The 17123-nt window shown below is 35.2% G+C and overlaps 1 protein-coding gene across 2 annotated transcripts in view; it reads left to right on the top strand.

Moving 5' to 3' along the window:
* Positions 1-17123, top strand: part of VPS41 (VPS41 subunit of HOPS complex) — a 166757-nt gene that overhangs the window by 96467 nt on the left and 53167 nt on the right. For both annotated transcript variants that reach the window (XM_016128120.2, XM_016128121.2), the window contains exons 10-11: positions 5589-5655; positions 16782-16879. In XM_016128120.2, coding sequence (XP_015983606.2) covers positions 5589-5655; positions 16782-16879 — 165 coding nt within the window. The remainder of the gene's footprint in view (positions 1-5588; positions 5656-16781; positions 16880-17123) is intronic.

Below are 17123 nucleotides of genomic sequence, written 5' to 3'. Positions count from 1 at the left end.
TCCATTGAGGATGGTCCAAAGGAATATGAGTTCTTGAATTACTTCTCAGAATCAAAATATTTTCACTTGAATATTATTATCACGTGATAATCATTTACCACTCATATCCTTTCATATACATAAGTTTTAAGATATAATCTCTTTTCCTTGCCATTCAAAACAAATTGTGAAGTTGTCTGTGTGCAGAATAGTGTTCCCTTTTTTAATCTTTTTTTTTTTCTTTTTAATTTCCTGTAACCCAGTTGGCCTTGGCTATTTATAGAACATGTGGTTGGTTTTTTTGGTTCATCTGGCTTTCCTATCTCAGTTGTTCTTTCCGTATCCCTTAGCTCTGACCCTTTGCTTCTTTATTAGAGTTGATGGCAGAAAAAGAAGGATAAAACGAAACCATCCTGTTTGCTTGGTAATAATATGATGGAGTAGAGACCAAGACTTATTATCCATAAGACTTGGGACTATTTTGTGGCGTATAACTATATGCCCGACTAAATGAAATTTAGCTATTTTACAAAAGAGGCCCAAAGATCATTCATGTTTATTTCATGCGTAACAGTGCTTGTCTTGTATTAGATACTTCAGAGCCAAAAGTTATTTGTTTACATTTATTTATTTTATTTTATTTTTTATTTTTTAGGTGAGGTAACCCTTGGTTGACCTCACAGATTGCAAGGACCTTGTCATCTTACAATCCTATTTTTTTTTTATTTTTTTACGCCTAAAGCACCTGGTCTTCCTAGGTGGTCTTCCATCCAAGTACTAACAAGGCCCGACCCTGCTTAGCTTCCGAGATCAGACAGGGTCAGGTAGGCATGGCCATAGACAAGCTTCCATTTAAAAATATGTATATTAACCTAAACAAAATAAACTAGAAATTAGCTGAGGTAAAAGTGGTATGAGAAAGTAACCTGGCAGTCATCTAATTTCTGGAAGAGCTTAGGCTTTGGAGTCGCACAGACTTGGAGTCAACTCCAGCTTCTTCATTTACTTCCCATGTGACCCTAAGACTTACTCTCCTCATCTGCACAATGGGAGCACAAATCATTCGTACATCATACTTTTTGTGGAGATTTAAATGAGGCAGTTCATATTAGGAGCTTAACATAGAATCTGACATATTGCATTTAATAAATATTAGCTGCCATTATTATGTTATAAAATTCTAAAAAAAAGTCACGAAAGAGACATGACTATTTAAAATGTACTCTTCTCTGGAAAAGGAAAGCATACAAATTATTAATGCGACGCTTGTTACCAAAATGAGCATTATTAACTTGAGGTTAGGATCTCTTGGCCCTTACGCTGATAGAATTCAGGTTCTATTTTCTTTCTCTCTTAATTAAACCTATACTAATTGTTTTCACTTGTTAAATGAACATGGCCTGCTTCACAGTAAGGATAACAGGAAGGAAGTCATGCCCCAAAGTCTAGGATTAAAAGAAGTGATTCCCCAGTATCCCTATCCCATGTGTGTGGTGACTCATCCAGTAAACTTAACGTTCTTGATATTTTTAAAATTTCTTAAATATACCAAGTGACTTTTTTTTGTTGTTTTAAAGTTGTGATTTTCTTTTCTTTTGGTGAAAGACAGGAAAATTAGCCTGTAGGGACATGTAAAATGTTCATTGATTGCTACCAGAAATACATTCTCTGTTAGGCTAAATAATGGCCCCCGAAGAGAGCAAGTCCTGATTCTTGCAACCTGTAAACATTTCTTTATATGGCAAAAGAGGTGATTAAATAAGGATCTTGAAATGGGAGATTATCCTGCATTATCTGGGTGGACCCTAAATGTGTCCTTAAAAGAGGAGTGCCACCACCAAAGGGTGGAGACAGTGTGACCATGGAGGCAGAGATTGGATCTGTGTAGCCTGGGAATGCTGGCAGCCACCAGAAGCTAGAGGACACAAGGATTCTAGATGCTCCTCTAGAGCCTCTAGGAGTGTGGTCCTACCAACACCTTTATTTTGGCCCAGTGAAACTGATTTCAGACTTTAAGCCTACAGAACTATGAAAGAATAAGTTTCTTTCATTTTAAACCACCAAATTTGTAGTAATCTGTTACAGCAGTCATGGGAAACTAATGTACTTTGTGACCAAATTACAGTCCAATTCATGATTTTTCATGTCAAATGTTTCATTTTATTAGAGATTCCTCTTCTTTAGACTCAGTAAGATGAGCACTTCTCAGTGGTGAATCTGGAGGGAAGAAAAGATAGGACATAAGCTTTTCTCTCAGAGAGCAAACTAGTGTGCAATTAGATCTAACCATTTTATTTTTATTAATTCATTCGTGCAACAATATTTACCGAGTTCCTGCAATGTACCAGGCAATGTTCTAGTGCTGCGCATACATAAATAAATGGATGAATGCCTTTCCTGGGTAAATTTACATTCTAGAGTGGGAAAAAGGACAAGTAAGTAAATATGCCATGTTGATGGTGATGAATATCAAGGGGAGTAATTAAACAGAAAAGTGGGGAAAGGGGTCAGTTGGGTGCCGTTTACTATATGATGGTCCAGGGAAGACATCTCTAGTGTGTGTCATCTGTGCAGAGATCTGGGGAGAAGAAGCCATGCAGCTGTGGGTGAGGGGGCATCAGCAGAGGGGGCAGCCAGGGTAGAATCTTTGAGGCATGAGTGTAATTGGGATGTCTTCATAGAACATAAAGGAAACTATCACCTCCAGATTGGGTAGAGCAGGTGTGGAGGAGAGGGATAGAAGATGACACTGGAGGGAGAGATGTATGTGGGTGTATTATGGTAGAACAGATCATATAGGGGCTCACAGGCCTTTGTAAAATCTTTGAGTTTTAATTCGAGTGAGTTAGGAAGCCAGCAAAGGGTTTTGAGTTGTGGAATTAGTTTAGTTAGTCTAACTCGGATTTTAAAAGGATCACTCTGGTTGCAGGGAAGAGGGAAGACTGATTAGGAGGCTACTTGAATAACCTCAGTTTAAAATGGTGTCTTGGATCAGTTGGTGCAACTTATAAGGAATGATTAGATTTTGGATATATTTTGAAAATAGACCCCCACAATATTTATTCATGGTTGGATGTGTCATGTAAGAAGAGAGACATCAGCAGCATCATTTTTTTTTTTTTTTACTTGAGGAACTGGAAAACGAAGCTACCTTTTACCGAATTGGGAAAGACTGCCAATGAAGAATGCTTAGAAGGGAAAAGTCAGGAGTTTTTGTATGTGTCCACTTGAGTTGCCTAATAAACATGGAAATAGAGAAGTGGAGGAGAAAGTTGAATGAGGCAAATTAGTGTTCATGGGTAAAACCTACTGTCAATGTAAAGGGGTCTTGAATTCCTTGATCTGCTTTTATGGAAGACATGAGCTTAGAGTAGCACTTTGCTGTTCACACACCTGCTGCTACCCATCTATGAGACAGGTGCTCGGACAAGAGCTCAGACTATAGAACTGAGAAGGGTAGAGTAGAGCCATCGCCCTACTGCTAATAGTGCCATATGTCTTTGTCTTCAGAGAGGTTGTGGCATGGGCCAGAGACACAGTCCAGCCTTGGCACAAGTTCACTTCTTCCAGGAAGCTTTCCTCTCCTGTAGATTCTCTTGCTCTGTATTTCTGTACTTTCTCATCACAATAGAGTGAAATGTCTTATTTAATTGTGTGTTTCCCCTACTCTACCATAATCTTCCTAAGGAAAGAGCTATATCTGTTTTACAAAGCCCTTAACATAAGAATGGTGCCCAGAGTTAAAGTTACTCAAAAGTGCTAGTTAATGTTACACACGCGCGCACACACACACACACTCACACACTCACACACTCATACTTTGTTATACTTCAGAGCATATGAAACACTATTCCTCGTGCACTTTTATTAGCACATTAAAACATTCATTTGGCATTGTTGAGAGTGCCTGTTAGACAATTTAGTAGTTTCCCTAATAAATGTGGACAGAAGAGTGAATAACATATAATGTCAAAAGTCTAACAAAAACTGAAGGAAATTGAGGAACATTGCAAAAATGGACAGGAAATTGCCTGTGATGGACAGGAAACAAATGACTGCAAGCAATCAAGGGAGAAGATAGGTGGTCACTTCTAAATAAATGCTTATATCTCCACAGCCACAGGTTCAAGCCCTCTGTTAGAGAAAGCGAGTATTCTCACATAGTCACTGTGTGTCTGGACAGCAGTTTGTATATGTGTATTCAACAAACCAAACAAAATCTTGTAACATGTATATACCCATTGATTGGTCAATTCTTCCTCTAGGAATAAAAGTCCAAAAGTCTAAACATTTTATATTTAACTATATTGATTGCTCTATTGCTTGTGTTAGAGATAGAAGTAAAAATCTAATGTCTTAAAGGGGATTAAGAAAATTATAGAACACATGTAATGAAATACTATAAAGACATTAGAGAATTGTGGAAGAATATTTAATATATTAAAGTAGTTGTAGTAAATTGTTAGGTTAATAAAAGTAGGCTAAAAAAGATTGTTAATGATGTTCACTTTTCTTGGGACAGTGAATAATATTTTTTTTCCTTTAGGTTTTTCTGTATTTTAGAATTTTCTATATTGTTGCTATACTTAGGGTGGCAGCTATAACAGAACACAATAAATACAATTGAAAGAAAGAGGAAAAAACCTGATCCCTGACAAAAATTAAGCCCAATCAATATTTAACTTTAGATTCAGTCTTATCTCAGTGGCTGAACTTATATAAATTTTTGTTTGCCTTATTACTAAATAGAATGTATTTACTTTAGAAAACATAGCAAAGAAAATAGAAAATATCCATAGTCTTTCACTCTGAAACAACCATTCTTAACATATATATGTAGTGTGTTTTGTGTGTGATAAATACACACTATGTGTGTGTGTGTGTGTGTATGTGTATATCCATCCTAACTATATACATGTAATTTAAAATAGGGATTGGCAAACTTTTTCTGTAAAGGATTGATATTAAATATTTTAGATCTATCAGGCTATATACTGTTTCTGTTTAATATTGTTTTCCTTCCCTTCCCTCCTTTTCTCTTACCTTCCCTCCCTCCCTTCTTTCAAAGTATTTAAGAGTATAAAAACTAGTCTTACTTACAGGCCTTAAAAAGAGGCCAGGGCCAGGCAGGAGTTTACTCATCTCTGATTCAATTATATAACACATTTATATTAATATACTTGAAAGAAGAGCATGTGCCACTTTTGCAAAGTAGGATTTAGCAACAATGAAATAAATTACTAATAAGTAATCAGAAACACAAGACCTAATATGAATGTTGCCCAAATTAGCCAATGGGCATTTTTGGATATGTACTTCTGCCAGAGCTTTATGGGTCATTGGAAACCTGTTAAAACTATATTATAGTTACTTTTCTTTCTTTGCCCTTGTATGAGACTTTATTGAAGAATAATGTGGAAGAATATAAGTAATGGTTGCTATATGTCCTTGAAGTTAATTTTTATCCTTTAAATCATTGGATAGATTGTACTGTATGTACTCCATCTTCAGTTCCAAATGGCTAATTTAATGAAAGTATCATATTGAATGAAATGTTATGGAAGATTTTCTATCGAATGAATAAAATAACCTGTGAATTTATTTTCTAGATATGCTCAGTGAAGGAACGGCATGCCAGTGACATGAGGGACTTGCCAAGTCGATATGTTGAAATAGGTATGCCTTCTATACATATAAAACTTCAAAAGAGAATCCATTTTGTTAAGGGGAAACCTGAGACCATTCTTCTTCGGGACTTATCACTTGGGACCTTGATGAACTAGGTCAAGAAGCTTTTGTTTTCAGTTTTGGGACTTCACTATAGAGACTCCTTTTTCTTACTGTATTTCTAATTTTTGCACAGTACTTTTTTAGTTGGCTTTGAAGTTGCATAGCCATGGATGTGGGTTCTGGTTCTGTTGTTTATCACCTGGACTTTGGACAAATTTCTATGTGCCTCAATATTCTTATCTATAAAATCTGGAAAAGAATGCCTTTCCCACATGTTCATTGTGAGAATTCCCAGAGTTAATACATGTACAGCTCATAGCACAGTACTGATACCTAGTCATGTCAACATGTTTCTTCTGAATATTAATTTTCACTGTCACTATTCTGGTCCAAACTGCCATAATCTTTTATTTATTTATTTATTTATTTTGATCACTGCAGCAGTCTTCTAACTGGTTTATTTCCTTCCATTGTAAATTACTGTAATCTAGTCTCCCCACTACATTTAAAATACACATAAGATCATGTCATTATCCTTCAGTTCCTTCTCATTATTCTTAGGATAAAAATGAGACTCTTCAGCAAGACCACAGGGGTCTGTGTCATCCCTCACCTGTTCTTCTAGCATCTGCCAAACTTTTCTTTAGTCTCTGCTGCAGCCACACTGCCTTCTTTCACCTATGCATGCTCCTTCTTGCATCTTCACTTCATTGACCCTTAATCATCCTTAAACATACCTCAGCTCAAATATTGCTTTCCCGGGAAAGCCCACTGGACCTCCCACCTCAGTCTCATCCTCCTATTATAGGCATGTGGAACACACCCCCTTTCATGCACTTTTTCAGTTGAAGGGATCTAGTGATTATTCAATGCATTCCCGTTTCTTCTACGAGGCTATAACATCCTTCAGAGTACATGCTGAGTCTGATTTTGCTCAGTGCTTTATCTCTGCCTGGCACAATGCCTGCCTGGCTTATAGTAGGTGCTAAGTAATATTGTGTTGAATGAATCAATGACTGGGAAAGAACTATTCAGGAGAAGTATGCTAAAGAGGACATACTCTATAACTTAGTTTCATAACAATGCAAAAGTTATTCAGATAGAAAGGATGAAAGTTAAATGGCTTTTGTCGATTAAAGAGATATAGTAAAAGCTGTTTTTATATTACTTAGAACTAAGAGCAATAGAAGACAATAGTTGTGTGGCAAGAAAAGTTTTGGCAAATTTATAAGTCAGCTGAAAATTTCATTTACTAATTTGCATGATGGATGAGGAATATAAATTTGATGGGTCATTATAACAAAGCGAAGCTGAGATAATGATTTGTACGTGACTGTATTTCTGAAAACCAAGAAAGATGTATGTTACCCACATGGCTAATATGGATATAGCATTTAAATCTGAGATATTTTGTACTTGAAACCAGAGGGTGGTAGGGCTTTAATAACTTTTTGCCTTAGAAAGATACATAAATACATAGTTCATATTGCTCAGAGTATGAGCAGAATATCTGCATGCAGAATATAATGGTACTGAGAAAAACTGAGGAACAAGATAATAGAAAAGACTGATAACTCAAAAATAAAGATAAGTATTTCATTATGTCTATCTTCTTTCCTGCTGCCCTCTTGTCATAAAAAAATCTTCTCAACATCTCAATGCATAGTATCCTGAGAGATAAGTATTAGACTATTTTAAATACAGATTGTTTTTTAAAAATGCAAGAACTCTTGGGATTTTTAAAGACATAAAAATTTCCAGGGACACATAAAAATGTGACAATTGTCGTCTCCTCTTCTTAGTTGAAATTTATTGCTCACACACTAGATATGGGGCATTGCTTTATGTGCCTTACCTGCATTAGTTCACTACACGCTCACAACAGCCCTTTGAAGTGCAGGTAGTCTGTTTCTCATTCTATAGATGAAGGAAATTGGGGCTTAGGAATGTAAACAATTTGACTAAAATATTACTGACTACCATGGCGTTAAAATAGATAGAATCTTCTCAATAAGGTTATTTCACCTTCCTGAGCCAGAATTTTCTCACCTATAAAATGGAGGTAATAATACCTACCTTTGCAGATGGTTGTGAGAATAAGACAAGACATAAGTAATATCTATAACACAGTGTCTGGAGATGGTAGGTGCTCACTGAATCATGGTGGTTATTATCACCCTGCAAACTCCCATGCCAGCTTCATGACTGCTAATAGCTGGCCCAGTAGTGGCCCTGAAGCCCTGGGATCACATTATTAAAGTGTAGTTCATCTCTATTGCAATTTATGTGAAATAGGCCGTGTATGAGTACTAACAACATCACATTACTGACATTTTACTACTATAGTTAGTGGTTAAGTACCATTTTTTTTCCTCTTAAGAGCAAACCTTTAATAATATAAACCATTTCCACAGCAGGAGGCAAAGTGGTGTAGATAAGAGTCTTTGATAAAGGAAAAGAGAAATATTAGGAGGTCTGGATTACAATTTGTTTTAGCGCTGAACAGCATGATCCACTGTTCTTTAGTAAATGAGATGAAAACAACATTGAGATTAAAGAAGTAAGTATCTGTGGCTGTACATTTCTTAGATGCCAAATGTTTATAACTCTTCCTTATTTGTCAGAATCTTAAAACACAAACTTATTGCCTCAATAGGATATTAATTTATTTTTGTAAATGAAAAATAATGATAATAAAGATTAAGCTAACTTTCCAGTCATCAACCCATGCAGGCATTCTCTATACATAAGGCTTTTTTGGATGTCATTTCTTCTTCTAAATTACATTGCTGAAAGTAGATTGTAGACCATGCCTGCCCTACTTATTTTAACTTAACTTGGATATCTTATGTTCTCATAGGATTTCCTAATCATCTGGCACTTTTCAGCATAATCTTATGTGGTCTTTATGGAATGGTAGTTGAAGAGCTATGAAGTTGGGAAATGAAGTTGATATGTCATTTTCTGGGTGTCTGCTTCCAGGGGCAGGTGACTTGATGACTTAACGTGCAAGGAATTAATGATTGAGTTCCTGGTCTTGATTTTATATAGACGTTTATTTCAAAAAAATAATAATAATCAAGAGAAAAACTGTGTGGGAATCTATGTATAAAATGACAGAGGATCCAGGAAGAAAGAGAGGGAGGAGATAAGATAGGACATCTTTTTCACTTTAATTAAGTGCTGTCAGTTGATCTTATGCTGTGACTCTCCAAATTAAGCATATCATTCTGTTTTCAGCCTCTTCATTGGGAAATCAGTGACCTGGGAATGGAATATCTGTGAGATAAATACCTTTCTTTGATCCAAGTGTCTCTCCAACCACCTGCTACTGTTCTGACCCAGACATGCAGGTTCCAGCAGTGGGACAGTTGTTATGAGCATGCAAATGACATGGTTCATCTGGTAATCTAAGTCTCACCAGGAATCAGGACAGCTCCGGTATTTTTCAAAGTGTTTTTGCTTAAGGATCTAGCTATATATGTTTTTTTGTTCTGTTATGGATTCAGTTTGACTTCTATAATCTATTTTTTTGTTTGGCATTGAATTTTTCTTAACATTTTATTATGAAAAATTTAGAACATACAAAAAAGTAAAGAACTTTGCGGTGAGCACCTTTATATTCATCTCTTAGATTCTGCAATTCAGACTTTACTATACTTACTTTATTACATATTTTTTTCCTCTATTCATTCTTCCTCAAAGTAAGAACTCTTTCCCACTTAGTGCTGGAAAATCAAATGTTTGTTGTTGAAAGTGGAATTAATATATTTTTCCATAATAAGTAGTGGTAAGAAATTTGAATCACCTGAGGGAACAAATATTGGATTTCCTTTATAAAAACAACTACCAGACACACACTAAATACATTACAAGCAGAATTTTATTTAATATTTAAATGATCCCAAGAGGTAGAGGTTATTATCCCATTTTATAGGAAAAGAAACTAAGGTTTAGCAAGTAACTGCTCAAGATGATTATATTCATAAGCAAAGAAGGCAACATTTGAACTCGTATGCCTAGTTTCAAAGCTGTTGCTCATAACCTCTGTGCCATACATTCTTCCCATTCATTCCCTCTATCTTACCCTTGGCCCTCATTTGCAGTTAGAAGAACTGATGAGAAGCACAGAGGCTTGCAAATTCTCTAGAATACAAAGACCCCTTTTAATATATCAGGGATGTCTGCTCTCCTCTTCTTTAAACAGCCAGATGAAATAGAAATACAATAGATTTGTTCTTTTATCTTGGCTCAGAGAAGTGTCTCACGTGGAGAAGTAAAACTTGTATTTCCTGTTGTTCTGTCCCGGGATTAAGAGCCCTTCTTTGTTATTGCTCCAAATTGTTATTGAGTAAACATAGTTGCCATGGATGGGTATCAAGTCAAAATTGGTTCTAAGGAAAAGGAACCAAATCCAGACTGTGATACTATTCTTTTACTCATTTAAAAAAGAAGAAAAACTCTTGTTTGCTATTTTTTTAGGGTTTGACTTAAGTATAGTTGATGCATCAAGGTAGTTTGGGGTTTTAAGGTCTCTAAAGTTATTTATTTATTTTTAAATTTTATTTTATTGTGCTAAGAACCTTTAACATGAGATCTACCCTCTTAACAGATTTTTAAGTGTACAATACAGTATAGTTAACTATAGGTACAGCATTGTACAACAGATCACCAGCGTTTACTCATCGTATATAGCAAACTTTATGCCTGTTGATTAGCAACTTTCCTTTTTCCGCTCCCCTCACCTCTTGGCAACTACTATTCCACTCTTTGATTCTGTGAATTTAACTATTTTAGATACCTCTTATCAGCGAAATCATACAGTATTTTGCTTTCTGTGACTGGCTTATTTCACTCAGCATAAATAATGTTGTCAAGATTCATTGTTGCGTATTACAGAAATTTCTTCCTTTTTTAAGGCTGAATAATGTTTCATTGTGTGTATACACCACATTTTCTTTTCCATTCCTCTGTGGATGGACATTTAGGTTGTTTCCACATCTTGGCCATTGTGAATAGTGCTGCAGTGAACATGAGAGCGCTAATGTCTCTTCAAGATCCTGATTTCAATTCTTTTGGTTATATAGCCAGAAGTGGGATTGCTGGATCATATGGTAGTTCTATTTTTTATTTTTTTGTGGGACTTCCAAGTTGTTTTCCATAGCAACTACACCATCTTGCATTCGTACCAGCAGTATGCTAGCATTCTACCTTTTCCACATCTTCACCACTTGTCTTTTTTTTGAAAATAGCCTGTTGACAAGTTAAAGTATAACTATTTGGTTTGAGCATTTTGACTCAGCAGGTCTTTAATAATTACCTTTTCTGTTGCCTAAGCAGTGTGTTGTAAGCTGCTCATTAAATTCATTCTGCCTCGATGTTGCTTCATAAGTGCTGAAGTTTAATAAATGAGATAATCACATCAACTTAGCAGACTTGAAAGCCAATTCAAGAGAGGGGCTGAGGCACACTGGCTGCATGCAGCTCTACCAGAGCGTTGTCAGACCCTTAACTTCCTCTGACGGTAGTGTACTTCCGCCGTGAGTGTCTCTGTGTTCTCATTTGTTTTCTGGTCTGACTTGTTACTGGGAAAAGTAAGACTTCAAAATGCTACTTCTGCTGTCTTCTACTACAGTGACTTTAGTCAAGCTACTTAACCTCACTGAGCATCTTATGCTAATAAATAGATAATGTCTGTAAAAAATATAGCATGTTGCCTCTCAGTGTAATGTTCACTAAATAGGAGCTGTTATTAATATTACTGTTATATTTAGTTACTCAGTAAGAGAAAAACAGGTTTCTTTTAACAATGAGAAGAGTAAACTATTGTATTCAGTAAAATCAGGTGAAAGAAAATTGGGAGAAAGATAGATTTACTGAATTGTTCTAAAGAGATGAATGCATTTCATAACTATTTGTCCCTAAAATATGTCTATAAACCTATATAAGATAAGAGTACAAGTAATAATCAAGAATATTGACTTGAATATCATCTTACTGGTCTGAATACAAGTTATTAAGTGAGGTAATCTAATTGTAAATTATCTGGAATGTGGTTTTTTTCTTCAGACCTAAATAAAATCTTGATTTTTATCTTTTACAATCTAATATACATTAATTTTTTAATCTTTTAAAATGAAATTTTTTATCGTGGAATTTTTTAATGAACATTTAATGAAATATTTTCTCTCATGTATAAACACCATTCCGACCTGTTAAGGGGCTTATGGTCATGATCATTGCCACTGTTTTCTAGCAGACTTGACACCAGGAGAACTTCAAAACAGCCGGCTGGCATTCCCTGGAAAAGACCATGCATGAGCCACTCTGAGAAGAGCGGGTACAGGGCCGCAGTTAGGTCAAGGATTCTGGCAGCCCAGGAGCCCCTATGGCTCTCACTGTTGAGCAGCCAGTCCTCCCTGCCAGGACCTAAAAACGAAGGCCAAAAGAATGACAAGGTCAAGTCTCATACTGAGGTTTAAGAAAAAGTAAATGCGGAACAGAATAACATCCTTGGCAATAAAAGCACTCCAGAAACACCCACAAAAAAGATCACAACTGTAATTTACTATTTTGAACAAGCTACAAGACATTTTTAAGAAGAGATGTAAGGCATGAAAGAACAATAAAAAAATCAGAATTTAATAATCTCAAGTGAGGTGACAACTCAGGAAATATTTATAAATAAGAGATCATTTCAGAAATGAAGATTAAACTAGAAGGAACACAAGAACAAATAGACAGGATAATGCTGCAAGAAAAATAGAAAAGGAAGAAGTTTTAAATCAGAAAGAAATAAGGGAAAAAGAAGATTTACAGTTAAGTGATAAATATGGAAGACAGGCAAACATGATTCAGCCTACAAATAAGAGTCTCTCAAAACAGAACAAGGGAATGGAATAAATACCAAAAACAGTATTTCAAGAAAAATGTCCAGAAACTACAAAGAAACAAAACTCAAATCTATAAATTAAAATAGTACAGTGTGTATCTGAAAATAATACCCATGATGAGCATCATCAAGATATATTTGAGTCATATTAGTGGACTTTAAAGACTAACAAACAGTCTTTTGGGCATCAAGACCCATGCTGTCCAATACAGTAGCCACTAGCCCCAGTGCTTGCCACATGGCAGGTGTGGATTGAGATGTGCTACACCTTCATCCAAAGACATAGTATGAAAATAAAAAGTAAATTATCTCATTAATAACTTTTTATTTTGTTACGTGTTAAAATGATAATATTTTGGATACGTTGCATTAAATAAAATATATTTTTAAAATTATACCACTTTTTACTCTTTAATGTGGCTACTAGAAAATTTAAAATTACATATGTAAGTTATGTATTTGACTTGTATTAATATTTTTTTGCATAGCTCTGATCAAGAACTCTAGCTTCCATCCTGGATCAAGGCTATATACAGAACAGTTCTTCTGGATCCAAAAGCCCTTCTGAATAGAATTTTCATAGTCCTTTTGAAACTTTCTTTCTCTTCACTTAAGCTGCTTAGACTCTCTCTCTGTCTTTTCCTATAATTATTTCTCCTAACAGTGGTAGGAATGCTTTGTCTCTAGTATCAACTAGAGCCTGGCAGCCCCTTCATCTACATGAGGGTGAAGGAGGCTGTGCTGCAGCTGTAATGGGCACCTTTGCTTAAGTCCATCATAATCTGAGTGGACACAGTATACTCCCTGCAGAGTCCTAGAGCCGTCACTCACTCTCTAGCTCTTTTTGATCTGAAGCATAGCTACTGTCTTTTTGTAGCTCCCTTTAGAAAGTCTGGATTTTTCTCTTCCCTCCTCCCCCTCCAGCTTTTGCATTCTATTTTGTTTTACTGCTCTCCAATAGAATCTGTCCTTATTTTCTTTGTGATTCATCTTTTCCAGATAATTGGTTTAAAGGTGAACTTCCCTGGAGTTAGTCTTGTAAACCATGTGTATTTGAATTGTTTTGCATTTAGGAAAAAATAATTTTCATTAAAAAATTATTAAAATTGCTGTTATGGGGGAAAAAAGAATTTCAGGGAAAATAAACTGGACTTTTCATTGGTCCATTGAAAATTTGAAATAGAAAGTAATTACTCGAAGATATTTTAGAGACAGTTCATAAACTTTTACATAATTTATGTATATTTTTTAGAAGAATAAATATTACCATTCACCAATTCTCTCAATCTGTTGTTCAGTGGGAGGAATAACTCTTACACTTTCATGTTTATTCTGACACTACTGTCTCCGACCAGCCCTTCTTAGATTCAACATTAATACAAAGAATAAGCTGAATCATGATAGATCTAGAAGCAAAACACCATCATTATTTTGAAAAAAAAATTATTTAATGCAGAATAGCTGTAGACATTTTCCTAAACCAGAAATTTACTTTAGGGAGTGAGTTCTTTTTTACATGATGTTGTTACTAATTGGTATTAATGGAGATGAATTCTTGAGTGGTAGAATCGTCAGTGCTAAGATAAACAGCCATTATTTTTGAACTCTTAAGTTGTGAATCATACTGGATATGACTATAATTGCAATTTTGTTTTTCATAAGAAGATTTTCATTGATAAGTTTTTTAATAAAATGAAAAGAATTATTTAATTTCACCTTTATCGGAATGTTGATAATTTGCTTTACTATGTCTCTGGGAATTTTGACAATGCTATTTTTATGTACCATATCTTTTCTTCATAAGTAACATTTTTGTTAGTTTATAATTTAGTCATACATCTATACATATTTCCTTGTTTTAAGAACACATTAGATTTTCTACCATGTTTTTCATTAGCGAGGAGGAAATTTTCTATCTTACTAATACGTAGCGTTGACTAGTAAATCAGTATGTAGAGGAAGAAAGATTTGGATAGGATTATTTTCTAGCTTTTCTGCTGTATCTTATAATTCATTCATAAACACTAAGGCGTTGAGGTATATTGGTTACATTTAGGAGAGACACTGTCTGATTTTGCTTGTCAGTGAGCCTAGGCAGCCCATTTGACATCCCAAATGGGGAGAATACCTCATTCACCCACCACTTCTTAGATTATGTTTTCCCTCAGGTGCCTATGGCAGACAAGCACATCAAAGCCTCCATGCGATTCCCATAGAACAATCTCTGTGACATCTCTGATTGTTTGTTCTTTACCCAAGTTACTTGTAAGGGAACGGGATGTATAGCATTTCAGTGATGAAATGTAATTTAGTAAAACAGAATTCAAGTTTATCTCTACCAAACAATTTAGCAATCTTGAGAGTGATGGCAATCACAACCTCTTGTGCTTGCATGTCTTCTAGAATGTGAAATTATCACCTCTTTGATCACTGGGTTATGTATGCACCCTACTGTTCAATAGCATCTGTACATTCTAACTTACCCCTGTTCCTACCCTGTCCTCTTAACTTACCCACCGAACAAATTCACAACACTAGGAGCTTCTCTAGAGCCTTCAGTGTCTGGGTACACTGGGTGTGCTTACTCTGAGCATGTGGTTGTGGTGGAGGTGTTCTTACATATGTGCTTCATGTGAACATCTATCATGATACCACTTTACTAGAACTATTTTTAAGTGCCCGGATAAGAACATTCAGTTCAAACCCACAGACGTTGAGGAGAAAGATATTAGTGGTAAAGCTGGGTCCCGAGCATTGACTTTGCATTTCTATTCAGTGATTCGGTGCAGGTCACCATGACCACCTGTGAGAGCTAATCAAAGACAAAACATAAGAAATAGTATCCTTGTTAATGTTTATGTTACTAACTATAAATTTTTTTGATTATTCTCAATTTCATTTTGGTATGAAATTTGTGAATATAGTTGTATAAGGAGTGGGCATTAAAGACAGGCATAGAAAAACAACAATAAGTGATCTGCAAGGAAAATGGAGAGGATGAAGAAAAATTCAGTAGTCCCTCATTTTGTACATGTTATAGATTTTATTTAACCTCTGATTTCTTTGTTTTATGGGTAAGAAAGATTATACCCACAGAAATTAAAATGACTTGTCCAAATTCAGTTTAATTGAAATTATAACCCAGATTCAGTCAGTATTGTTTCTAATATGCTACACTGACTTCTCCTTGGGTTGAAAAAGAGGGAATTTCTTCATAAAGAAATTCTAAACTAAACCTGAAGCTAATACCACAGAAATGTGAAAAATATCTGAATCGAGAAACCTGTAGAGAATGTGATGGATTTAAATGAGTTTATACCCACATTAATCTGTAAATGTAGTGTGATTCCTAGAAATCTTTGCCAGCACCACTACTGTAACAATTAGCTTTACTATGTCACAAATTACCCCCAAACTTTGTTGTTTAAAACAAAAGTCATTTATTGTAAATATTTTATAGCAGCTAATCATTAGAGTCATACCTTAGCAAATATTTATACTTCTACCACCGAGCTTTCTATAATATCTCTGAAGCTTGTTGTGATTAAAGCCATATACTTCTTAAAGCGATACAGTAGTTCTCAATTGTAAAGATTAAAAAGGAAAGAGGAATTTATTTCCTCTGACCTTTATTTCACTTAGAAATAATAATGTTTCATCAAAATGTAACCTGTATTTACATAACGTTTTCTCCCTTTTAAGTCTTTAAGTAAAATGTTTATTAAATGTTAAAAAGGAATAATTATAGTTTTATAATTACAGTTAGCATTCCTTGAGACCTTTTATACCACTGCTATACCCTAATTATAGAAAACTGAAACTTGAGCATTTTTTAAAAATTATTATTGTTGTTAATAATAGTTCACATTGGATTTTATGGATTTCAGATTGTCTTCATGGAATTTAATTATGTCATTTTTAAACTAACTGGGCACACTCTCACACTTGACCATTCATGTTGTTGTTATTGTCAGGTTTACTTTTTGTCTGTGATAGAAATTTCCAGATATCCTTTTGTAGTACTCATTATTGTCAAGAAGGTATGTTTATGTCTGCTATCTTCGTGCTAGATGTTTAAAGTGAGTCCATCCTGAATTCAGAATCGTTGTGTCCTTTCCTTTGTGTGCTGCTTTTTGCTCCTGTTAGTGGTGAATCTTACTTACATCCCTTTTGTTTGCAGTGTCCCAGTTCGAAACGGAATTCTACATCAGTGGACTTGCACCTCTCTGTGATCAGCTTGTTATGCTTTCCTACGTAAAGGAGGTTTCAGAAAAAACGGTAAATTCTTTCACCCCAAATACAAAGAGAAGTGTGGGTTCATTTTTAGCATTACACCCAGGTCAGGTTGCCCATAAAAGGGCACTGCTATAGTCTGAGCAGAATTTCCTGACCTATGAAATAAGGTCAGCAGAGATTATCCTGTAGATCTAACATATTTACCTTTCAGAAGCTCCACTCATTGTCTGCCTTTGTTCCTTTTGCTGAGCAAAGGGCGGTCATTTATTTTCTATCTCTCTTGGTA

The sequence above is a fragment of the Rousettus aegyptiacus genome, unplaced genomic scaffold (genome assembly GCF_014176215.1).
Source record: "Rousettus aegyptiacus isolate mRouAeg1 unplaced genomic scaffold, mRouAeg1.p scaffold_m13_p_13, whole genome shotgun sequence".
Lineage (NCBI taxonomy): Eukaryota > Metazoa > Chordata > Mammalia > Chiroptera > Pteropodidae > Rousettus > Rousettus aegyptiacus.
Note: the sequence above shows the minus strand (reverse complement) of the source record. Positions and strands in the feature narration are given on the sequence as shown.